General features: G+C 35.7%; 1 protein-coding gene across 6 annotated transcripts in view; it reads left to right on the top strand.

Annotated features, from left to right (window-relative positions):
• SOX5 (SRY-box transcription factor 5) overlaps positions 1–21,422 on the top strand; it is a 957,215-nt gene that overhangs the window by 849,879 nt on the left and 85,914 nt on the right. For all 6 annotated transcript variants that reach the window (XM_040642245.1, XM_040642242.1, XM_040642244.1 and 3 more), the window contains one exon: positions 7,139–7,224. In XM_040642245.1, coding sequence (XP_040498179.1) covers positions 7,139–7,224 — 86 coding nt within the window. The remainder of the gene's footprint in view (positions 1–7,138; positions 7,225–21,422) is intronic.

Below are 21,422 nucleotides of genomic sequence, written 5' to 3'. Positions count from 1 at the left end.
ATGTGGTAGTGAAACTAGTTGTTTTTTAAGAGACATTTTGACAACATTTCTTGACACTGTTTCCAAGTTAAGTTCTTCTTTTCTTGAGGCTTCCAGAATACCTTCTAACACTACCTTCTAGTTTGCACATTGTATTACTGGGTTGGCTTATATGTTTATCCCCCTCACTTGATCAGGAATTCATGTAGGGCTGGGATCGTATGTGTCTATGTGTATGGATTTTAATTTTTGTATTTCCCAGCACCTAGAGAAGGCAATCTGGTATTTGTAAAGGAAGCAAAACCAAACCAAACAAACAAACAAAAAACCACTGAGGGCTAATAAAGGAATGAGTCTCCTTATTTCAGTGAAGATAATGCCATAAAACTTTCCAGAACGTTTATATTAGTTCAGTGGAGGAAAGGGTGTATGTCCTTGACCCAGGGTAAGAATGTACTTGCTTTGACAATCTTCCTCAGCCTAAACAAACTTGTTGGAAAATACTGTTTTTCTACTCTTGTCGTATATCATAGAAATAAATCCTTCTTAGTGTCAGTGGGGATAATTATTATCTAAATATTCATTGCATTAACACTAATGCAATTAACATGCTTTCCGAGGGGTTACAGGGTTATTCAGTTCTAGCTATATCATTTATATCAGTAGACACTATAAGCTAGGTTGTATTCTAAACACAATTGACTAATATGCCTCAGTATATTTTTCAACTTTTTGAAAAATTTGTTTTGAGCTAGAATTTTCCATACTTGGCTTTGAAATGAGAAGCAAATTAATTTTGGAAAGGCTTAGGGAAAAACTGTTCAAATGGTTAAAACCAAGGAAAGAGTAAAAGATATTACTTTTAACTAGTTGAAAGTCAATTTGAATAACTTACACACGGTTGAACTTTAAAAGTCAGAATTTTCCATTATCTAATTTTTACTAAGTACTTGATGAGGTATTTACAAAATAAACCTGTTGCAATATTTTTTTTTAGTACAGTTAAATAAGGGATCACACAAATAGAAGACAGTATTTAGTTCAATAAAAGATCTTTTTTTCTTCAACAAGTCTGAATTTCTCTTTTGCCATTAAGAACTACACTTGACCTTGTTTTTTAAAGTCTTATAGATTCTGGGGGAGCCTGGGTGGTCAGTTGGTTAAGTGCCTGCCTTTGGCTCAGGTCCTGATCCCAGGGTCCTGGGATGGCTGCCTGCTCAGTGGGGAGCTTCCTTCTCCCTTACCCTCTGTAGCTCCCCCTGCTTGTGCTTGTTCTCTCGCTCTCTGTCAAATAAATACATAAAATCTTTTAAAAAATCAAATAAAAAAATAAAGTCTTATAGATTCTGTGTTCACTTCCGACACCAGCATATGCATGTAATATATTTTGAATTTAAGAGTTAAATTACTCTATTGGTCATTTTCACAGTTATCATATTTGTATTTACTTAGTAACTTGAGGCAAATTTCAAATCAAACTAGTTCTGGGTATTCTGGGCCTGAAAAATTGGTAATAAGGTAGACATGCTTCAAATTATATATGTTTGTACGTTGAACCTTGCCTTAGACACAAACCTCTGAAAATTAGTTGATGTCCTGTTTATGATTATATAATTATATCTTGGAAACTGTATAGGATTAAAGCTACGTAAGTGCTATTGCTGTCTTTTTAATTCCTGCTGCCAGTCTTTTGTTTTCCCCAATTTACTTAAACATCAAATACACTGATATGTGGCCATGTATGGCAAATATATTATATTAGTTTGCTAGGGCTGCTATAACAAAATACCACAGACTAAGTGGCTTCAAAACAGAAACTTTTCTTCACAAGTTCTGGAGACTGGAAGTCCAAGATCAAGGTGTCCTCAGATTTCATTCTGAGGTTTCTTTCCTTGACTTGTAGATGGCCATCTTCTCCTTCTCTGTCCTCACATGGTTGTCCTCTGTGTTGTCTGTGTCCTAATCTCTTGTTCTTATACGAACAGTGGTCATATTGAATTGGGGCCCACCCAAATGACCTCATTTTACCTTAATTACCTCTTAAAGGCTTATCTTCAAATACAATAGCATTCTGAGATACTTCAACATTCAAATTTGGGGGGAGGGAGCACAACTCAGCCCATAACACATATGTAAAGTTGTTTAGCTTGTATAAATGTTTTATATATATACATGCATTTATACCCACACATACAATATGGGATGTATATAACAGAATAGTCCATTCATTCATATGTCTAAATGTTTTACATATGTACGTGGATTTACAATATGGGATGTGTACAACAAAATAGTTATTCATTCATATGTATAAATGTTATATATATATACACATATATGTATATATGTATATATGTGTGTGTGTATATATATATACATATATACACACACACACATGCATTTACACCCACACATATAATATAGGATGTGTATAACGTAATAGTTATGCATTCGTATGTATACAATTGACCCTTGAATGACACAGACTTACACATTTGGATTGATAGCAAACACCTGCACAGGTATTTTGGGCACTTCTGAATTACTAGCATCTAATGGTTAATACAAATTGAGTATGATATGTACATTTAAAGTTCATTAATTAAAATCTTGACTTAGGTTAGAGTTCCAGGGTCATTTTTAAAACCCCCCTATTACCTAACTTCTTTAATGACACTTTCTAAAACTTCACTTCATGTCAATTTCCTTGTTGTATCCAAATATCCTCCAGTCTGGGGAATGAAAAGTTTCCCAGCTCCTTGACTTCAGCCTCTTTTTCCTCTACTTTATTCTGTCATCTATCAGGTAAACTGATTTCTCTCCATTCCCTCAGCAGGTCATACGCATATTTTGATGTGTTTCATCCTACCTAAAACATCTATCCCCCTTCCATCTGCAAATCTTCAAGTTCATTCTTATTTTTACCTTTATTCTCTAAAGACTGAAGCCTGGAATTAGTTCTCCCTTAACTCCTGTAGAACTCATGGATGCTCAGTATTACTCAGATAAGCAGCACTTAATTAGGAAAGATGGACGTGTGCTAGATAGAGACCAACATTTGTTTTGGTTTGGTTTGGTTCGGTTTGGTTTTGTCTCCCAAAGAAGCCAGCAGAGTTCTGGTCACATGGTGGATGTTATAAGTGCTGATTAATTGATTAATTCACAACAGGGAAACTAAATTATATAAAATGAATTTTCACTGTGGAGAGCACCATAGCCTCTATACTTTTGCTATAATTAATTGTAAGATTATATTAATTAAATGGCAATATAAATAAATTACATAGTTTTAGCATTCAAGTTGCCTATTCTAATAGTCATACATTAATATTTGTTATTTTGGCTACTTTGCATAATACAAAATCAGCTCTTATACATCTAAACTTCCCTTTACTTTATAAATTCAGATAATGATTTCTAGATTAAATATTAAAAATGCTAAATAATAAATAAAACCTTATCCATTGTGACATCAGTCAGTTGTCCACTCTCTTTCCTATATCGTGAGTTCTTTTTTTTCCCCCTCTATTTACTGGATACAAGCATTCTATAATTTCTTACTGGCATACAAGCATTCTATAATTTTTACAAGTATATAGCTTTTAAGTAAGGTTTTCTTAATCACACGTCCTTCAGTAACTACTGCAAAACACCCCAGTGGAATCGTCTGTTCCAGCGCTCCTCAAATGAGTACAAATCATCTGGGGCTCTTGTTAAAATTTAAATTCTAATTCAGAAAGTATATACCTGCTGCTTTAACAAATTCTCCCAAAAGATAGTGGCTTAAAACAACAAACCTTTATTTTAACACAGCCATGTTGGGTACCTGTGGCTCAGGATCTTTCACATAGTTGTGATCAAGGTGTGGCCTGGACTGTAGTCATCTCAAGTCTTGACTTGGGGGAGAATCTGCTTCCAAGCATTCTCCTTTGATTGTTGACAGGCCTCATCTCTTTACTTGCTATTGGCTGAAGACATCATTCCTTTGGTATGGGCAGCTCTTAACATAGCTGCTTGGTTCAAGACAAAGAGGGTAGGGATGGGGAGAAGATAAACAAGACAAAACCAGAGTCTTCATGTAACCGAATCTCAAAACTAATATCTCATCACTTTGACTTCTTTTCAAGGATAGGGGATTACACAAGGACATAAATACAAGGAGAGAAGTAGGGGTCATTGGGGGTTCCATCTTAGAGGGTGCCTGCCTGAGTAGATTTGGGATGGGGTCTGAAATTCTACATTTCTAAGAAACTCCTGGGTGATACTAATGCTTTTCTTCAAGAACTTCACTTGAAGTTTCACTTGAAGGTCTATACTTCCTGCCTCCAGTTTTATTTTAATCATCCTCTGTTGATCACACTCACTCCAATTAGGCTTTCTCACCCCCACTCCACTGAAATTGCCCTTGTTGAAGTCACCAATGACTTCCACATTACTAAATCAAGCATTTGAAAATAAATCACTCTTTCTGAAAATCTTTCCTTACTTGGCTTCTGCAACATCCAATTATATTTATTCTCTGTTTTTCTGCTAATTGCCTATCTCCCTGACTATAAATATTAGCATATTCCACAATCCAATCCTTGGACCTATATTTTACCTACAGTTAACTCCTAAATGATATCATGAGGGCTTATAGCTTTAAATGCCAGATATATACTGACCACTCTCAAATTTATGTCTCTGATGTGAATTTCTCCCCTAAACTCCTGACATGTTTACCAATGAGCATCTCTACTTAGATATTTAATAATAATTTCAAACCTAAAATGTCCAAAACAGAATTGTTTACCCCCCACCCACCTCCGCCTTTCCCACCAGGCCCAACCTAGTAAACTTGCTTCTCATTTATGTTTGCAAACCCAACAAACAGTACCACTCTCCAATCAGCAGCTGTTCGATGAAAAGCATGAGAGTCATCCTTGAGTCCTCTCTTACTCTCATATGTAAACAATCATTAACTTTTGTCAGTTCTGCTTCTTTTTATCCCTTGACTTTCCCTATCATTCTCCGTCCCAACATCACCACCCTAGTGCAGACCATTATTATGTGTTGTACAGAGTTGTGCATCATTTTATTATCGATTCCAGCTTCCAACCTCTAGGCCAAGTGATTTTACTCAACCTTTTTCCACGTTCATGGTTTTCTTTACCCTACAGAATAAAGTTTAGATTCTTTAATATTGTTTATAATGCTGTACATAATCTGACCCCTGATTCCCTCTCCAGTCCCATTTATCTCTACTTCCATACGTGTGCCCTAAACTTCAGCAGTACGGGGCTATGACAGAACACCCCCTTTTGACTGTGAGTCTTCATGAAAATTGTTTTCCTTCCAGGAAAGCTCTTCCTTTACTTCTTTGGCTAGCTTTCACTTCATTCAGATTTCATCTTAAACATAACTTCTTCCTGGAGGCCACCTTTGTCCTCTTAGGCTGGGTTTGGGTCACCCACAGTGTACTGCCTAGTGTTATATACTTCCCCTATCTTAACAGTCACTGTATTTTCTACTAATTGTTGAATTATATTTATTTTTTCTCCCATTAAGCTGTAAGTTCTGGGAAGGCCAGATCAGCAGAGGTGGATTCAGGTATTTTGAAGCCTGAAAAATATAATTTGGGGATCCTCTTTAAGAATATATGTAATTAGGGGCGCCTGAGTGGCACTGCGGTTAAGCGTCTGCCTTCGGCTCAGGGCGTGATCCCAGCATTCTGGGATCGAGCCCCATGTCAGGCTCCTCTGCTATGAGCCTGCTTCTTCCTCTCCCACTCCCCCTGCTTAATTTATATATTTAATATTTTAAAATATTAAATATATTTAAAATATTAAATATATAGAATAATATATATTATAATAATATATAATAAATATATATATAATTTTCAAAAACACACAAGTGGAAAAGAGAATTTTCATTTGTGAAATGAAATCACAACAAAGTAAAAGAAGTGACAAATATAAAAACATATGATCCTTTGAACATACTGCTAGGGGCCTTTCCCAGAACCCCAAATCTTAAGCTTCATTAAATGTCCAATAAATACACCTCTGCATATTAGTCTTCTTTAAAACTCTATTTCTAGTGTTGAGAGCAGTGCTTGATACATAGCAAATACTCAATAAATATTTTTGAATGAATGTATTAACTGAGTTATTTTCAGTTATATTTTCATACATTTGACATTGTACAAATTTTTCACAAACTAGATTACTGAAACAATATGTTTTATATACTAGAAAATTGTTCTTATAATTAAATTTTTTAATTTTTTACTATGGCCATATTTCAAATACTAATAATGTACATATCTGTTAGCATACTATTAGGCTCTATACAAAAAATGTATGTACTTCTTTACCAAGTGGAAAAAAATTTGCATCAAAAACATACCCTGTAATCTTCTATATGTGTACATATGTATATATATTTGTGTGTGTCTCTATATCTTTATATATCACATGTATTAAAACTTTTATTTTGAATTACTAACATTTTGTTTTTTCAGATATCAACACAAACAGAAACCCTTCAGGGAGAAACCATTTATTTTCTGTTTTCTTTATAATATGTTTTTATAAACATTTATCTCTGGGAAAATAAAGATTCCACTATTTTATGTAACAAAAATGCATAAAATGTTTTCTTTGCTATGAATTTGTCCACAAGACATTATTTAAAACGATATTTGAATTGAGACAATAACATTGCATTCAAAAGATAAGCTATTTGGCTTAAATCTTTAGTTTGTTAGAATTAAGTTTAGTTAAGTTCCTTTTATAATAACAATTTAAATGTGCTGAGAGTTTGTGTGCTCATATCAAGACTGTTAGGGGTGTGTGTGTGTGTGTGTGTGTGTGTGTGTGTGTGTGTTACAAAGTGCAGCCCTCTGATCAATGCACACTTTTTCCTCCCATTTTCCTAAATACATCATGAAAAAAGGATGAGGTTTCCGCCTTAATTGCTTGTGCCTTTTATTCACATTCCTCTCTCAGCCAGAATTGTGAAAAGAGTGTTAGTAAAAGGCTGCACAATAGAGCTTTTCATTAGGCCCCAGCAAGGCACACAAAAGAAGGCTTTTGGAAAGAGTGAATGCACGAGTTTAATTTGCAGGTGGAGAGTAGATAAAAGGTGCTGACACCTCTATTATTCTCTTACTTAGGTGACCCTTACCCTGTTCAGCTGATCCCAACTACCATGGCAGCTGCTGCCGCAGCAACACCAGGCTTAGGCCCGCTCCAACTGCAGGTAAGTTAGGAAACAATGCAGGAGAGACCAAGGTTAAGTAAATATCGAAAACAGCTATTATCGTGTTAAAGCAGAATAAAACTGCCGAGTGATATTTGTCTCACACTTTTTTGTTTTTGACTTTACTTGCACTGATCCTCCACCCAAAGTTGAGATGTTGATCCTTTTCATTTGTAGCCCTGGTCTCTGTACTAAAGGCAGCTTATCGTAATTTTTTATTGCCTGCTATGATTTGACAAAAACGGGTTGAGTTTTGCTTTGATGACTGTGTAACGTAATTTCGTCATAGAATGGTCTTCATCGAGATAAAGAGAACAAAAACTGTTCACGACATTCAAACAGATTGTTATGAATCGAGGCAACTTCACAAGAATTGCATTTAAAAATGTTCAGGCCACCCACTATTATGGACTCTGTAGGTCTTTTTATTCTCCTGCTAATGCCAACTCCATTGGGCAGGGAAACATAAGTAAACCAAAAAAGCACGTACCTAAATGAGCACAACTTTATCCAGACATCTCAATTAAGACCTTTGTAGCCCTGAAGAATACATATTCCCATATATCCAAGAATGTCAGTGATAACTTTACTGGAACTTTACCAGATGTCCAAGTGATTTTAGAAATGTTGTCTCTGGAGTTGGAAAGAATATCCATAATATTATATTAAAGGTATCTTTCATTATTAACTATTTAAATCTTTGAATCAGGATCCTACAAAATCTTCCCTAGTTGCTGCCGTTATGGACTTCATAGTTATGCAATTAACAGGAATAACAGATCATCAAATAATAGAATTAATCTCCCTGTGAGAAGTTTTATATTTTCCTCTGCCTGAAAGACACAGTATGTCTGTGAACCCAGACATAAAGCAGTTATGCTTAATAAACTTATATTGTATTCATGAAAGTTCATTGTCATGACATATGATCTTAGTCTGTAAAGAAAAATAGAGTTTTATATTGTAGCAGCAAGAGACAGATACGTCTGGTTGGCACAGGGGATTGTCAGAAGACCTGGTAGGTTTCTGAAAACCCAGTCGAGTCTCACAGGAAGAACTCGTGAGAAACTGAGACATGCTATGTTTTACAGAGGTTAATAACAGTCATTCCTATTCTAGCTTTTCTACGGAAACCTACAATGTGAATGTTGTTTCTCTGAGCTGGAAATACCATGGGAGGTTTTAGAGCCATGGGGACAATTAGAGTAGTGTGACATTTGTTATCCTTTACAGTGGCATCCGGGAAATGACAGTATGGGAAAGTGGTTGCAATAGGTAAAACTAAAGAGAGGAGTGAAATTAAAGGAAGAGGCAAGGATATCTAGCAATATATGTAAATGTGGAAATAGGAGTTACAGAGATTTCTGATGTCCGTTTTCAAAGCAAGTTAGACATTTTCCTCTCCTTTCACCTTTAATGGTGAGAGGAAGCAAGGGAAAGTTGCAGGCATCTCCTACGTTTCATTGTAGGATTCTAGTAGAAAGTAGCTTCATAGGCAATAATCCAAATTTCTTTTCCTATAGAGATAGTATTAAAATATTTGAAATTCTTTTATTTCCATCCTTATAATATGTCAGGTTCCCTTATAAAAAATTTTCTTTCATTTTCAGAAAACAAGAAAAAGACAGCAAAAGTATTTGCTCTTGCTTTCACTACAATTTGATCTATAAATAGAGTAAAGCTTTTTTATATAAGTGGCATTGTACCCATAAATGAGTACCCAAAATATATAAGTTTCAGTTAGGGTCTCAGTAAACCAACACTGTGGTATAACAGGAAAATTAATAATCCAAAACTCTTTTGTGGTAAGCCCTTAGGTACTATTAAAACATATACACATAAACACACACACACATGTTTTTTGCTCATGATTTAAAAATGGTACTCAAATGCAAACACATTTCAAAAGCATGCCATGGTAGACTATCTGGCTTTTGTTTGAAGTGGATTGGCTCTAACCTTTCCTAGGACTTCTACACCAACTGACTCTGCCACTCACATTCCTGACACTGTATTCACAGACCCCAGACCTTGACTTCAGCTTTGCCCAGAGCTGCAAAGGAGACCTACAATACTCTCCTTCTTCTTGCTTCAAGGTGACAGTCAAATTTGATACTTCCCCCACAGACCTGCCCCAATGGGTCAGAGACAAGCTAACTACAACACCTAATCAGAAGGTCTTAAATCTTAACCCTTATCCAACATTTGCCCCAATCTTGCATACCTGTTTCTGAGAAGTTTCATTTCCATGGGGTATAAGGGTTGAGCCAGTTTTAATTTTCTTCAAACTCTGCTTTTAATTATACTCCATGAGATCCCCATTTGTCATCTCTTGATAATACCATGGGTAGGGGCGCCTGGGTGGCTCAGTCAGTTAAGCATCTGCCTTTGGTTCAGTTCGTGATCCCAGAGTCCTGGGACTGAGTCCTGGGATCGAGCCCCGCGTCGAGCTCCTTGTTCAGCAGAGAGCCTGCTCCTCCCTCTCCCTCTGCTCCTCCTGGTTATGCACTTGCTCTCTTTCTCTGTCTCTGACAAATAAATATATAAAGTCATTAAAAAAAAAAAAAAAACCGTGGGTAGGCACCATCACTTTCAGGTCCTTCTCAGTCACTAAGATTCTCTTCCGGTTATTAAGATTTAGTCCTGGATTCTTACGCTAGGTTCTTCAGCAAGGCTTTCATTTCATTCTTATTACAACACCTTATGTTATGTATTGATATCTCCATTTGACAAACAAGAAAACTGGGTCACAGGGTCCAAAATCCGTGACTTTTAAACAATTATAGTTGCTTCTCCAAGTACAGGAGATTTTAAACTTTAGAGACATTGTCTCTCATAGGACATTTGCTAACTCAGTAATGAGCTAATCAAATTATAACAATAATGCTGATTAATTGGCACTCATACAAATATGCTGTATGCATCACAGTGCTGGAAGGAGTAGCCAGATTCATAAGGACAGCTATCTACTTCAGATTGCATTTCCATTTCATCCCTCTTTACACAGATATATGTTCATTCAAGCCTCTCTTTTTGAACATCTAGATCTAGGAGTGACACAATAATATATTCCTACTCATGATTGACTTTGTTTGCCTACAATTTGTGTTTTCTTTTGAAACAATCTTTGGCATGTAATTGTTCATACCTGGATAATATAATGTTAAGCAGAACCAAAAAACCACGACCTTCCTTAAAGAAAGAATAAAGATGAGTATAGTTATTTTAAAAGACAAGCAAAATGACCTGTTTCAAATTAAGCCATTATTTATTACTTAAATATTATTTCCTGAATAAAAACGATGAAATTCTTGCCCCATGTCATAAAAAATACCTTACATTTTAAAATCACCTTACTTACATACCGTAGGAGCAGTTAAAGTAGTCTAAGCATTGTGATATATTTAGTTTTAATTTTTATGGAGAAAAAAAATAGCTTAATCTGGATTATGTATATAAAGCATACAAATTAACATGTGCCAAGACACCATTTTCTTAATTTCTTCTTGATGTGCCGGTTGGCTCAGTTGGTTAGAGCATGCAGCTCCTGATCTCAGAGGCATGAGTTCAAGCCCCATGTTGGGCATAGAGCTTACTTAAAAAATAGATAAAATAAAAATTGATTTTTACAATGAAGTATCCGTTTCTTTTGCTGTTTGTTCTTTCCTGAGACTCAGATCCATATAGACAACTATTTGTTGGCTATCAAGAGGAAATACATAGGAGTTTACACACAGTATAAACTGAGTACAGAATTCAGATTACCAGTTCTCTTTCTTGCCCCTAGACCTGTTCATTTTCTGGTCTTAGCAAGTGGCTCCATTCCATCTATTGCTCAACCTGGAAACATGAGAGCTATCCTTTTCTCCTCTTCCTCTACACCTGTTCGTTCACTGCCTGTTCATTCCACCTAATACACAGTAAGGATCCATCCATTTCTTTCCATCCTAACTAGTACCCTTCTGGTCAGACTACCCTCACTGCTTTCCTAATTTATCACACTAGCCCCTGAACTGGTCTTCTGACTTCATCTTCCCCCCTCTGATGCTCTCTCTACTCTACATTAGTCGGAATGATCTCTCTGATCATTTAGAAAATCTGATCATGTCCTCCTCCTACTTGAAGAACCTTAAACAACTCCCTGGTGTTTTCAAGTTCTCTGGATCTTCACATGTGGTGTTTCCTCTTCTGGAACCCCAAAACCCACCACCTTTACCAAGCCAACTGCTATTTCCCTGAGGTTGCAACGTAAAACATCACTTTTTTAAGGACTACTGCATTGTCCCCAAGTCTAGATTAATGGAACACCAAAGGCATCATTGGCTCATGGAAGAAAAAAAAATTAGTAGTTTGAATTCAATAAGATATACATTGAAATTTTATACCTATTCTAATGTAATGAAGTAGACTTAGGAAAACATTACATGCCTAGTACCATGTTTTGCACTACAGTATTTTCTTTACCTGTATTTTAAAAATATTTTTATAATAGTTTTGCTCCATACTACCTTGTTGAGTCTGCTCCAGCTACACTAAGCTCTTTGCTGTCCCTTGATCTGCCGAAGCATGCTCCCACCTCACAGCTTTGTATTAGCTGTTCCTCCACCTAAAACACTCTTCCCTCTGCCTGGAAGGCTCGTTCTCTCACCTCTTTCAAGAATTTGCTTTAATGTCATCTTGGAGGCCTACCCTAACTAACCTGTTTAAATCACAAAATAACCCTCCCAGAGATATCATATTTTCTATTTTCCTTATTTGTTCTTCTTTTTTCTATAGCACTTCTTATCTTCAAACATAGTATCTAACTTACTTACTATGTATTTATTTATTGTCTGTCTGTTCCAAAAATTCTCTAAGGTTCACCAGAGCAGGGACTGTCATTTTTGTTATTGTTGTTCAATAATGTATCTAAGTGCTCAGATTAATGCCTAGCGAATAGCTGGTGCTCGATATGCACATACAAAATGAAGGAAACCATCGTGAGGTAACGGTCATAATCATTTTTAATAATATAACAAAGCAGTATGTGATTAATTTCTGGAACAAATGATATTAATTTAAAGACCTGGGAACCTGATATTTTTCAGCCCTTCCTGGAAGATTCTTAGTATATGAGAAATCCCTAGCTCTATCTCTCCTGTTCTACCCTCCCTTTATTTCATCATAACCATGGGCTGCTGCATAAAGAATGTGTTTTAGCATTTATTACAGTTTATGTAATTCCTTTGAAGTCATTAGAATTTACACGTACAAAACAGACCAAACATCATAACGGTAGACTATTCTTGTATTGTTTCTAATGAATGTATAGACATACATAAGAATATGAACTGCTGGAGGTACTTTGACTCAGTACAGCTCAGCTTGCCAACACAACACTAAAGTAAGTGATTTCTAAATAATGGAAGGGTGCATTATCAAACTAGTAACTATCCAATGAGCAGTATCATATACTGGGGTTACCCTTTTATGTTATTTCCTCCCTTTCCTTCTTTTTTTTTCTTCAGACTACCTTTTTGTTTTCTTTCAACAGCCAATGATGCCCTTGACATTTGTTCTCCTGATATTGTCTCTTTTTAGAGGAGGGATTGATTTATATAGAAAACTAACATAGCTTTATTTCAATATCAAAAAGTGAGTGTAATTATTTAAGCCAAATGAAGTTACACTTTGAATCTTTTGGACGTTTGCAACTGGATAAAATAAGCTAAGTGAATCATCTACTTCTAATTAATAAAACCAAATGATGGCAACAGTCCATCGAACATTCCATTCTCATATTCATTGTTGTTAATTTTCATTTTACTTAATGGCAGCATGACTTTTTTAATATTAATAGTTATAATGCAGTATATATACTATTTCTATTTTTTAGCTAGATTTCTAAGATTTGAAATTAGAAGGCAATATTTATCCATTTATTTCTCACTTTATAAATACTGTGTTTGTGTTGGCCAAAAGATGGTTGCCACCTGTTCTACCTATAGGAAGCCAAAAATGTCGACTCCAACCAATGATTAATAGTGATAAGCAAAGGGAAAAACACTGAAATTATTCTTGGATGGTCATATTTTACTCAAAATCAGCAAGTAGCAGTCTTCATTCAATATTTTTAACTGAATTAGTGAAACTTTTTAATGAATTCAGTAGGATTACTTTTTAAATCCATAATAATATTTTTGGAATAAAGACCCAGAATTACAAGTTGTCATAATTGAAATTGTGAGGCTATCATTCCAGTAACCAGTACTGTCAGTAACATGCATTCTCTGGGATGGAGAAAATGAGAGATGACTCGTGATCAAGTTAGAGAATGAATCAGACAAAATATCAACGGAAATCAATCCTTTTTCATAGCTATCAAAGGTACATGGGAGTCCTGGTGGAAATGGCTTAAGCTTCTATCTGATAGAGAGTAACATCAAGGCAGACATGGATGAAAAACTGAAGTCCATCTTTTTATCAACCTCCTGCCAGTCTCCGAAGGAGGTCAATAATTATGACAGGACACAGATAAATGTTTCATATTTCCCAGAGCACTGTAAGTGACTGAACATGGCTTTATGTGTCTGACCAAGAGAAACACCCAAAAAATCAATAAGGGAGAAACAACCATATGGAGAGGTCTGGATGTGAGGATTTTTACCTTCTTACTGAAAGAATTACTTACAAGGGTGGTTTTCATCTTTACCTACCTACATACTGTACAACTCAGTGTAACTTTTAGGTCATCGTCATTTTCATACGGGGTGAAAAATGCTCAACTGCTCCTCATTTCAGTCCCAACCCTGGTGCGCTGTTTGCTGTCGGTCTTCTGTCTGCATGAGTGAGCTTCCTTGCAGGTTAAAAGAGTGAATTCCCTCTTTTCCTCTCCCTTCGACCCTGAGCCTGCAGGGCAGACAGACAGAAGCACACATATGATTAATACAGCACAGCTGCAAGTGTGAGTCATTTGCATATGTATTAATAGAGGCAAAAAACCCAACAATTAAATTATATACAGAGACATTCTGCATACTAAAGAACATATGCAAATAGGCCTGAAAAAGTGCAGCCAACATTTTCTCTGACTTTTCCAAGCCCATATGGGCTGGAGTCAGAACCCAGCAGTGTTCAAGAATCTCCTTTAAGGAAGAACTGGTAGGAACTACTTCCATGGTTATTACCACCCCTAGGGTTCCCGGGAGCTGTTTTGACATTTGGACAATGGAGACAGTACAAGCAGTGTCTCTTTCATGCTATTTCTGTATTTCCTTGTTTCCAGCAGTTCCACAGTACCTCATTACATGCTAACGGAAACATTAGTACATGTGTGCTTTTCCACAGAACCCATTTTTATTGTAATGGCCAATCAAATCAGTGCTAAACTTTAAATTGTATTTGAAGTCCTATCGTTGCCTACACTAAAGTAATATAACTCTTTGTCAGCCCCAGGTTTTCTGGTCCCACATCAGTCCATGCCCATTCCTTGATGGCATTCTGTGTTCTCTTAACCAAAACATACTGAGGTTACTCTAAAATGTTTCGTGGCTAATTACCATACATAAAAGGATTGCAAGGCTCGAGGCCAACAGTAGATTCAATCCTAAGAACAATACCAATGTATTGATATTTTTAAAGTGCAAAGTTTTTTCATGTTATCAAGAAAAACAGAAACTACCCAATTTTTCTAGTCTTGGCTATATACAAGAGAGAGCAACTAACATTCTTTAGATTAATAGATTGCATTTATAATAGAAATTTATTCCTCAACCTAATTGTCAATTTAGTTGATATTACTAGTGTCCTTTAATTTATTCAAGGAAGGTTTCATGGAGACAAACTCAACTTTAGTAGTAAGATTTCACATAAGTTAAAGTTACTATCTTAAAAGGACCAATAAGAATCTTGAACCTAGGGGCGCCTGGGTGGCACAGCGGTTAAGCGTCTGCCTTCGGCTCAGGGCGTGATCCCGGCGTTCTGGGATCGAGCCCCACATCAGCCTCTTCCACTATGAGCCTGCTTCTTCCTCTCCCACTCCCCCTGCTTGTGTTCCCTCTCTCGCTGACTGTCTCTATCTCTGTGGAATAAATAAATAAAATCTTTTAAAAAAAAAAAAAAGAGTCTTGAACCTAGGGGCACCTGGGTGACTCAGTCAGGTAAGCATCTGCCTTCGGCTTAGGTCATGATCCCAGGGTCCTGGGATTGAGTCCTGCATCAGGCTCCCTGCTCAGCGGGGAGTCTGCTTCTCCTTCTCCCTTTGCCCCTATGCTCATGCTCTCTCTCTCTCAAAGAAATAAATAAAATCTTGAAAGAAGGAAGGAAGGAAGGAAGGAAGGAAGGAAGGAAGGAAGGAAGGAAGGAAGAAAGAAAGAAAGAAAGAAAGAAAGAAAGAAAGAAAGAAAGAAAGAAAGAAAGAAAGAAAGAAAGAAAGAAAGAAAGAAGGAAGGAAAGAGAGAAAGAAAGAAAAAAGAATCTTGAACCTAAAGAACCCAAATGAAGACAGATGTCCCTAAGAGGAACAAGTGCTGATGTTTGTTGGTACCAGAAAACTGTTGAATATTATCCCATTATTTGCATGCCTAAGTCTCAGAGCATGCGACTGGAACATGTAAATTACATTACATACAACTGGTAAACATAGGGCAGAAGTCTTTGTAGTTAATTAATTATATACAGAAAAATTTAGTCTCTCAGCAGGGAATAATTAGAAAACATAAAGACTAAAGCAAAAATTTTTATTATATTTAGGCATTATCCTTAGATTAATGTTTTAAGAGGCCCTATTGCTATGTGAGAGGCATTATAATGTAATGGTTAAACGTGTGGCATCTGCAACCATCTGTGCCTTCAAGATCCACAGTTCTGCTATTCACCAGCTCTATGACTTTGGTCAAGCTACCTAACATCTCCATCCCTGAATTTTTTGTCTGTATAATGTGGGCATAAATGATATCTTATTGTAAGGATTAAATGAGATAATATACATAAAGTGCGTAGAGCAATAAAAGTATCAATTACCATTTATCAAATATTATGTGCTAGGTAATAATAAATGCTTGGTATTATTAGTTTAATAAGTGTTATTAACTGAAATTAAAACTACTTCTTTGTAAAAAGCAGTCTCACAAATTAGGACTTGGCAGACTTCTCTTACCTGGATTTACTTTGCAGGGCAGCAGGTAAAGAAAGTTAGTAAAATTGAGGCTTATCACCTTATTTATGAGGAAATAATTGTATTCCCCTGTGTGGTGTAATTTTAAGACCCATCACAAGACTCTATAGAAAGCAATGAGTTTACTTATTCCCCCAAAATATGAGAAGTTCCTTGATTATAATGTTCTGTATTTTGCTATTGCTCACTCTTTATCTCAATATTTATATCTACAAAATAAAAATAATGCCTCTTGTTGAGTCCTATTTTTCCATAGGTATAATGCAAATGAATTGTCTCTATGAGCAACACAGAACTATTCTAAATAAATACCTTATAAAATTTAAAATAAGTTATTTACATAGATGCCTTTAATGTAATATGCATTTTTAAATAATTTTAAAAAGATGTTCAGATATCACCCTTCAAAGCTTACTCTTTTTCTACATATGTTAGCAGAATATATACTCTTATTTTACTCCTCTGTTGTCTATAGATACTAAACTATTTCTCATATAAATCTGAAAAAATTTATGAACTTTTCATGGCTTCCTTTAAGGCAATAATTCCTATGGTTTCAAACTTGAATGTGGAAGCAAATTATTTTTATAAGCCCTAGTATCCTGGAAATTTTATTTACTCAGCAAATATTTATTCTTCGTAAGCACTTAAGCTAGGCATCAGAAGGAATGCAAAGATGAGTCAGTGAGGAATCCTTAATGGATTATAGAGGAGCTTGAAATTTAAAAGAATGAATGGAGTGTGAAAGTGGAATAGAACTTGAAGAAAGCCACAAAACCTCCTGTCCTATCAAGTATAGTTGAAATGGAAAGGACCTCAGAGACCATTCATTGAAAACAGTTATTTCAAACTATTCACAGGAGTCCAAGTGGCTCCAAGCACCCCAAATGGTACCATTCATTTTTATTTGTTTTATGGATCAAGTTATACTGGCTAAGACTGTTTGAATGAAAGATCCTGCTGCTAAAACAAAATTTTAAAACCATTCTTATAGCCCAACTCTTTAATTTTATTGATGAGGCAATTTAGAGTCTAGGTGATGCCCTGGCTAAATCCGGTACTATAGAAGCGTACCCCCTGGAATCCTAGCAACTGAAAGCTAAGTCTAGCTTCTTCCTCTTTTACCATGATTTTCCTAAAAATAAACTCATATATTCATATATATTATTTTTAAGTTGTTTTGTATAAAAGAGGGGAGAAAAATTGCTAGTTTTCTTTTTAGACTATTAAATTAAGGATGAATAAAACAATGGGTAGGATTTGCATATTAGTAACAATGGCAACCTTCTGAATTGCTTTCATTTTGCTGAGTTCAGTGATTGTGCTCTGTGAATTAATTCTTTTGTGAAAAGCTATTGAAAGATCAAGGAATTCAGAAAACAAAACAACAGAGAAGCATGCTGTTTCCTATCTATTTGTTCATAGAAGGTTCAAAGTGAGATTGTTTACATCACAAGTCTTGTTGATATTTTATTTGCTTCTTAGAAGAAAGGTAGTATTCAAAGATGATTATGTAATCATGCAGATAAGATTTTGTAGTCATGAAAGAACTGTTCTGAGAGAGAGACCAAGGAGAAAAACCGCATTACAATTTCGAGCTGTGTTTGGTTGGCAAGTGTCTTCAGGAGACTCGAAAATAGAGCCCTATTCGGTTCCTTCAGATGAAAAACTTAAGCCAGTCCCGTAGATTTCAAATTTGCTGTTTCCTGTGGAAGCTTCTCAATATTGTCCTGCCAAACTGAAGGCATGAGAGAAAGGGGGATAGGGAAATGAACCCTTAATTATTTCATATTTCTTAATCCTGACCTTTTCCTTAATGTCATACTCTTTTTTTCTTACCCAGCCACTTCTTGTATATAGGAAGTAGACAGGCAGAAATGGAGGAACAGATTCAAAGTATGCTCCCAAATGATTTGCTACAATGAGCATTGCGCCAGCATAATTAATGCCTCCAACATGAAAATTACAACAGTGTTCTCTTGCTTTTCCCATTATTAGAACTTCTTCGGCATAGAATGACAAAAGTAATACTGATAGTGAAAATTGCAGTTACTTCTTTTTAGAAATGAGGCAGAACTATAGCAAATATTATCCGTCATCTATAGTAGTTACTTTAAGATAACAAGCTTCCATTAGAAATTTATACTGTGCCCTACAACTTCAGCTACTTCAAATATTTTTCATTTGACTTAGTTTCCCTCTAAATTTAGTTCTTTAGTTTTGAAGGAATCTTAAGTTATTAGAAATAGTATGGCTAACACATTTGGTTAACATACAGAAGTTATGCCAAGACATTTCACTGAACAATAAAGAAAAGCTAAGGCCCTTACATGTTCTCCATTTTTATTCCTTCTTCATTTGATTCATCTTATATCTGGTTTTCTTCCACAGCAATTTTAAGTTTGGATGTTTCGGTGTCACCATAGATACAAGCTAGCGTCAAATATAGCATGAAAGCATACAATATCTTGTCGTAGATTCAATCTTTGCATTGTAACCATTTGGTTACATACTGGTATGCTGGCATAATAACTAGTTAGGTGACTTAATGACTTAAGCTTTTTTCCCCTCCTTTCTGTAAAACATGTTCCCCAAATTTTATTTAAATATTTTTAAATACTCAAATCTTAAATAAATAGTATGTAAATGGCATATATAGTATAGAGTCTTACGGGCTTTGGTTCCATAATGAGATCCTGTTTGTGTGTGTCTTTGGTCAAGTTACTAAATACCTATTAGTCTTGGTTCCCTCACATGTGAAATTTGATAATATTGTTCCTAGATGATAGAGGTGTTGTGAGGATTAAATGAAATACTGCATACAAAATGTTTAGCATAGCATAAACATTCAGCCATCATTGGCTGCTGTCATCCTCATCATTATCTCCTCAGTTCAAGTATTTCCCATTTTCAGAAACGAGCCTAACAAGTTATTTGGTAATTCAAGTTAGCAAGTAATTTTCTGAGATAGAGCAATTATGTCTAATAGTACAAAGGAGTATGGTGATTGGAGAAATCCATCTTTATTCAAGTATTTAATGCAAGCAGAATGTCTTTATGAAAATAAAATATATTTTCAATATCAAAATCTCTACACGTAAGACTACAAGAAACCTATGTTTCAAATTCTTCCTAAAAATAAAATCTCTATTTCTTTTCATTCCATATGAATTTCTAGACCTCTTCAGTATTGACAATCATTTGGGAAAGGGACAAGCTTTTCCCTTTGAAGGAAAAGCCACGGGCTACTGGAAAATTGTAGAGTTTATTTTAATGGGGAGAGTTTTACAACATGGATAGGTAGGGCATAAAAATAAATAGGGTATAATAAAGGCAGCCAAAGTAGCTGATCTAACTATCATGGTCCTCCTAACCTCCCAAATTGCTCAACAGATGAGGGTGCTAGTGGCAACCTCGCTTTGAAGTGATGTAGGAGTCTGGTCTCAAGTCGTTTAATCTGCTCATGACTCAAGTTTTCTTATTTGCAAAATGCATGTTCCTGTCCTTCCTCTAGCTGTCCTACCCATCTATATATAATGGAGGAAGGGAAAAAATGGAGCAACAGAAGCCCATAGTGAAAGTGACCAAGAGCCCCAGAAATCCCCAGAAGGAGCCTTTGCAGCTTACAAGTGGACTTCTCTGATTCATGGACCTATTTATTCATGTGCTGTCAAGGAAAACATGAGAGAAGGGTAATGAGGCAATTATTGATCTGAGGCATTCAAAAGAAACGCTTTAGAAACTTGAAAATAGTCAAGCTGGCTCTGAAGATCCAATTAGGCAAGAAAGTTTGTAATTATTCCCATGACAGCTCCATGGGATGAGAAGAAAGATGAGCAGGTCAGACCAGTGCTAGATTCCCCAGCAGACAACCTAATATCATACTTACACACAAGAAAAGAAGAGCTATCTAGAAATAAATAAGTAAAAATTTCAAATAAAATAACTTCTAAGCAGTAATCAGAATGCTGTCATCTTCGGTGACACAGCCAGTGTTTGGACACTACCAACTTGTTGTACTTAGGGGGCTGCTAAAGCTTTTAAAATAGGAACCTAGTTCTAAAAATTGACCTTTCTGTTCTTATTTCTTGGAAATCTTTCTCTTTGTTTTTACTTTTATGTCTTTTTTTTTCTCTTTCTTCATTTAACTTTTCCTCTTTACGTTCTTAGCTATCCTCCTCTGTTAATCCTTCTCTACCTCTTCCTTCCCCTCTTCTGTTTCCTTCACGTCTTTTCTCCTCTCTCTCATTTATCAAGATCTGAGCCTCTAACTACCTTGTTATTCCCCCACGACAGTGGAAAAAATGGAAGAACTATCTTTTTTGGAAGTATTTGCTTGTTGGCTAAACAATTAAAGGAGTAATACAGATATGAGCTGATGAGTCAGAAACTGGAATTAGGAATACTCAAATGGCAAGGATGGAAACTATCAAAAGACGATATATCTGGGCCTTTGTTCTTTCAGTCTATGTAGCTTTCATAACATTCTATATGATTGTAGGAGATCCTAGCCTAACTTATCTTCTCTATTCATAAAGCTAAATATGTCAATGGTAGAGGCTTCCATTTAGACCAGAGCATCAACAGTTGAAACAGTCCTATTTTCACTCTACTCTCCCATTAGAATTGTTATATTTTCAAACTGTGCTTCATAGATTGAGAAAGAAGTGTGAGTTCTCTTGGATAGGAAACATGTAGATGGCTGCTCATTATTTTTATACTAAGAAAGTACAGCACAACTGGTTTCTTAGCATCAGCTGAAATGGAAAGAATTGCTTTTCACCTTGTTTACTTAATAGTCTACTATCGGTACTTTATATTCCTATTATCTCAGACAGTGGCTAACCCCTGGCTAGCTGCTCTCCTGCATGCTCAAACCATTTGTAATTCATTTTTTATACCCATATGGAGACATTAGAGATACAGAAGATCAGGTCTGAATTTTGAAATGTTTTTTTGAAAAAAAATAATCATAATCTACAGTGCTAGCAAATTCCCACTTTTCCTGATTCTTTCTTGGGAAAGAAGGCCCAAGTGGTTTAGA

This window comes from Ursus maritimus, unplaced genomic scaffold, assembly GCF_017311325.1.
Source record: "Ursus maritimus isolate PB19 unplaced genomic scaffold, ASM1731132v1 scaffold_26, whole genome shotgun sequence".
Classification (NCBI taxonomy): Eukaryota; Metazoa; Chordata; class Mammalia; order Carnivora; family Ursidae; genus Ursus; species Ursus maritimus.
The sequence above is the reverse complement of the archived record's forward strand: the minus strand, read 5'-3'. Positions and strand labels throughout refer to the sequence as shown.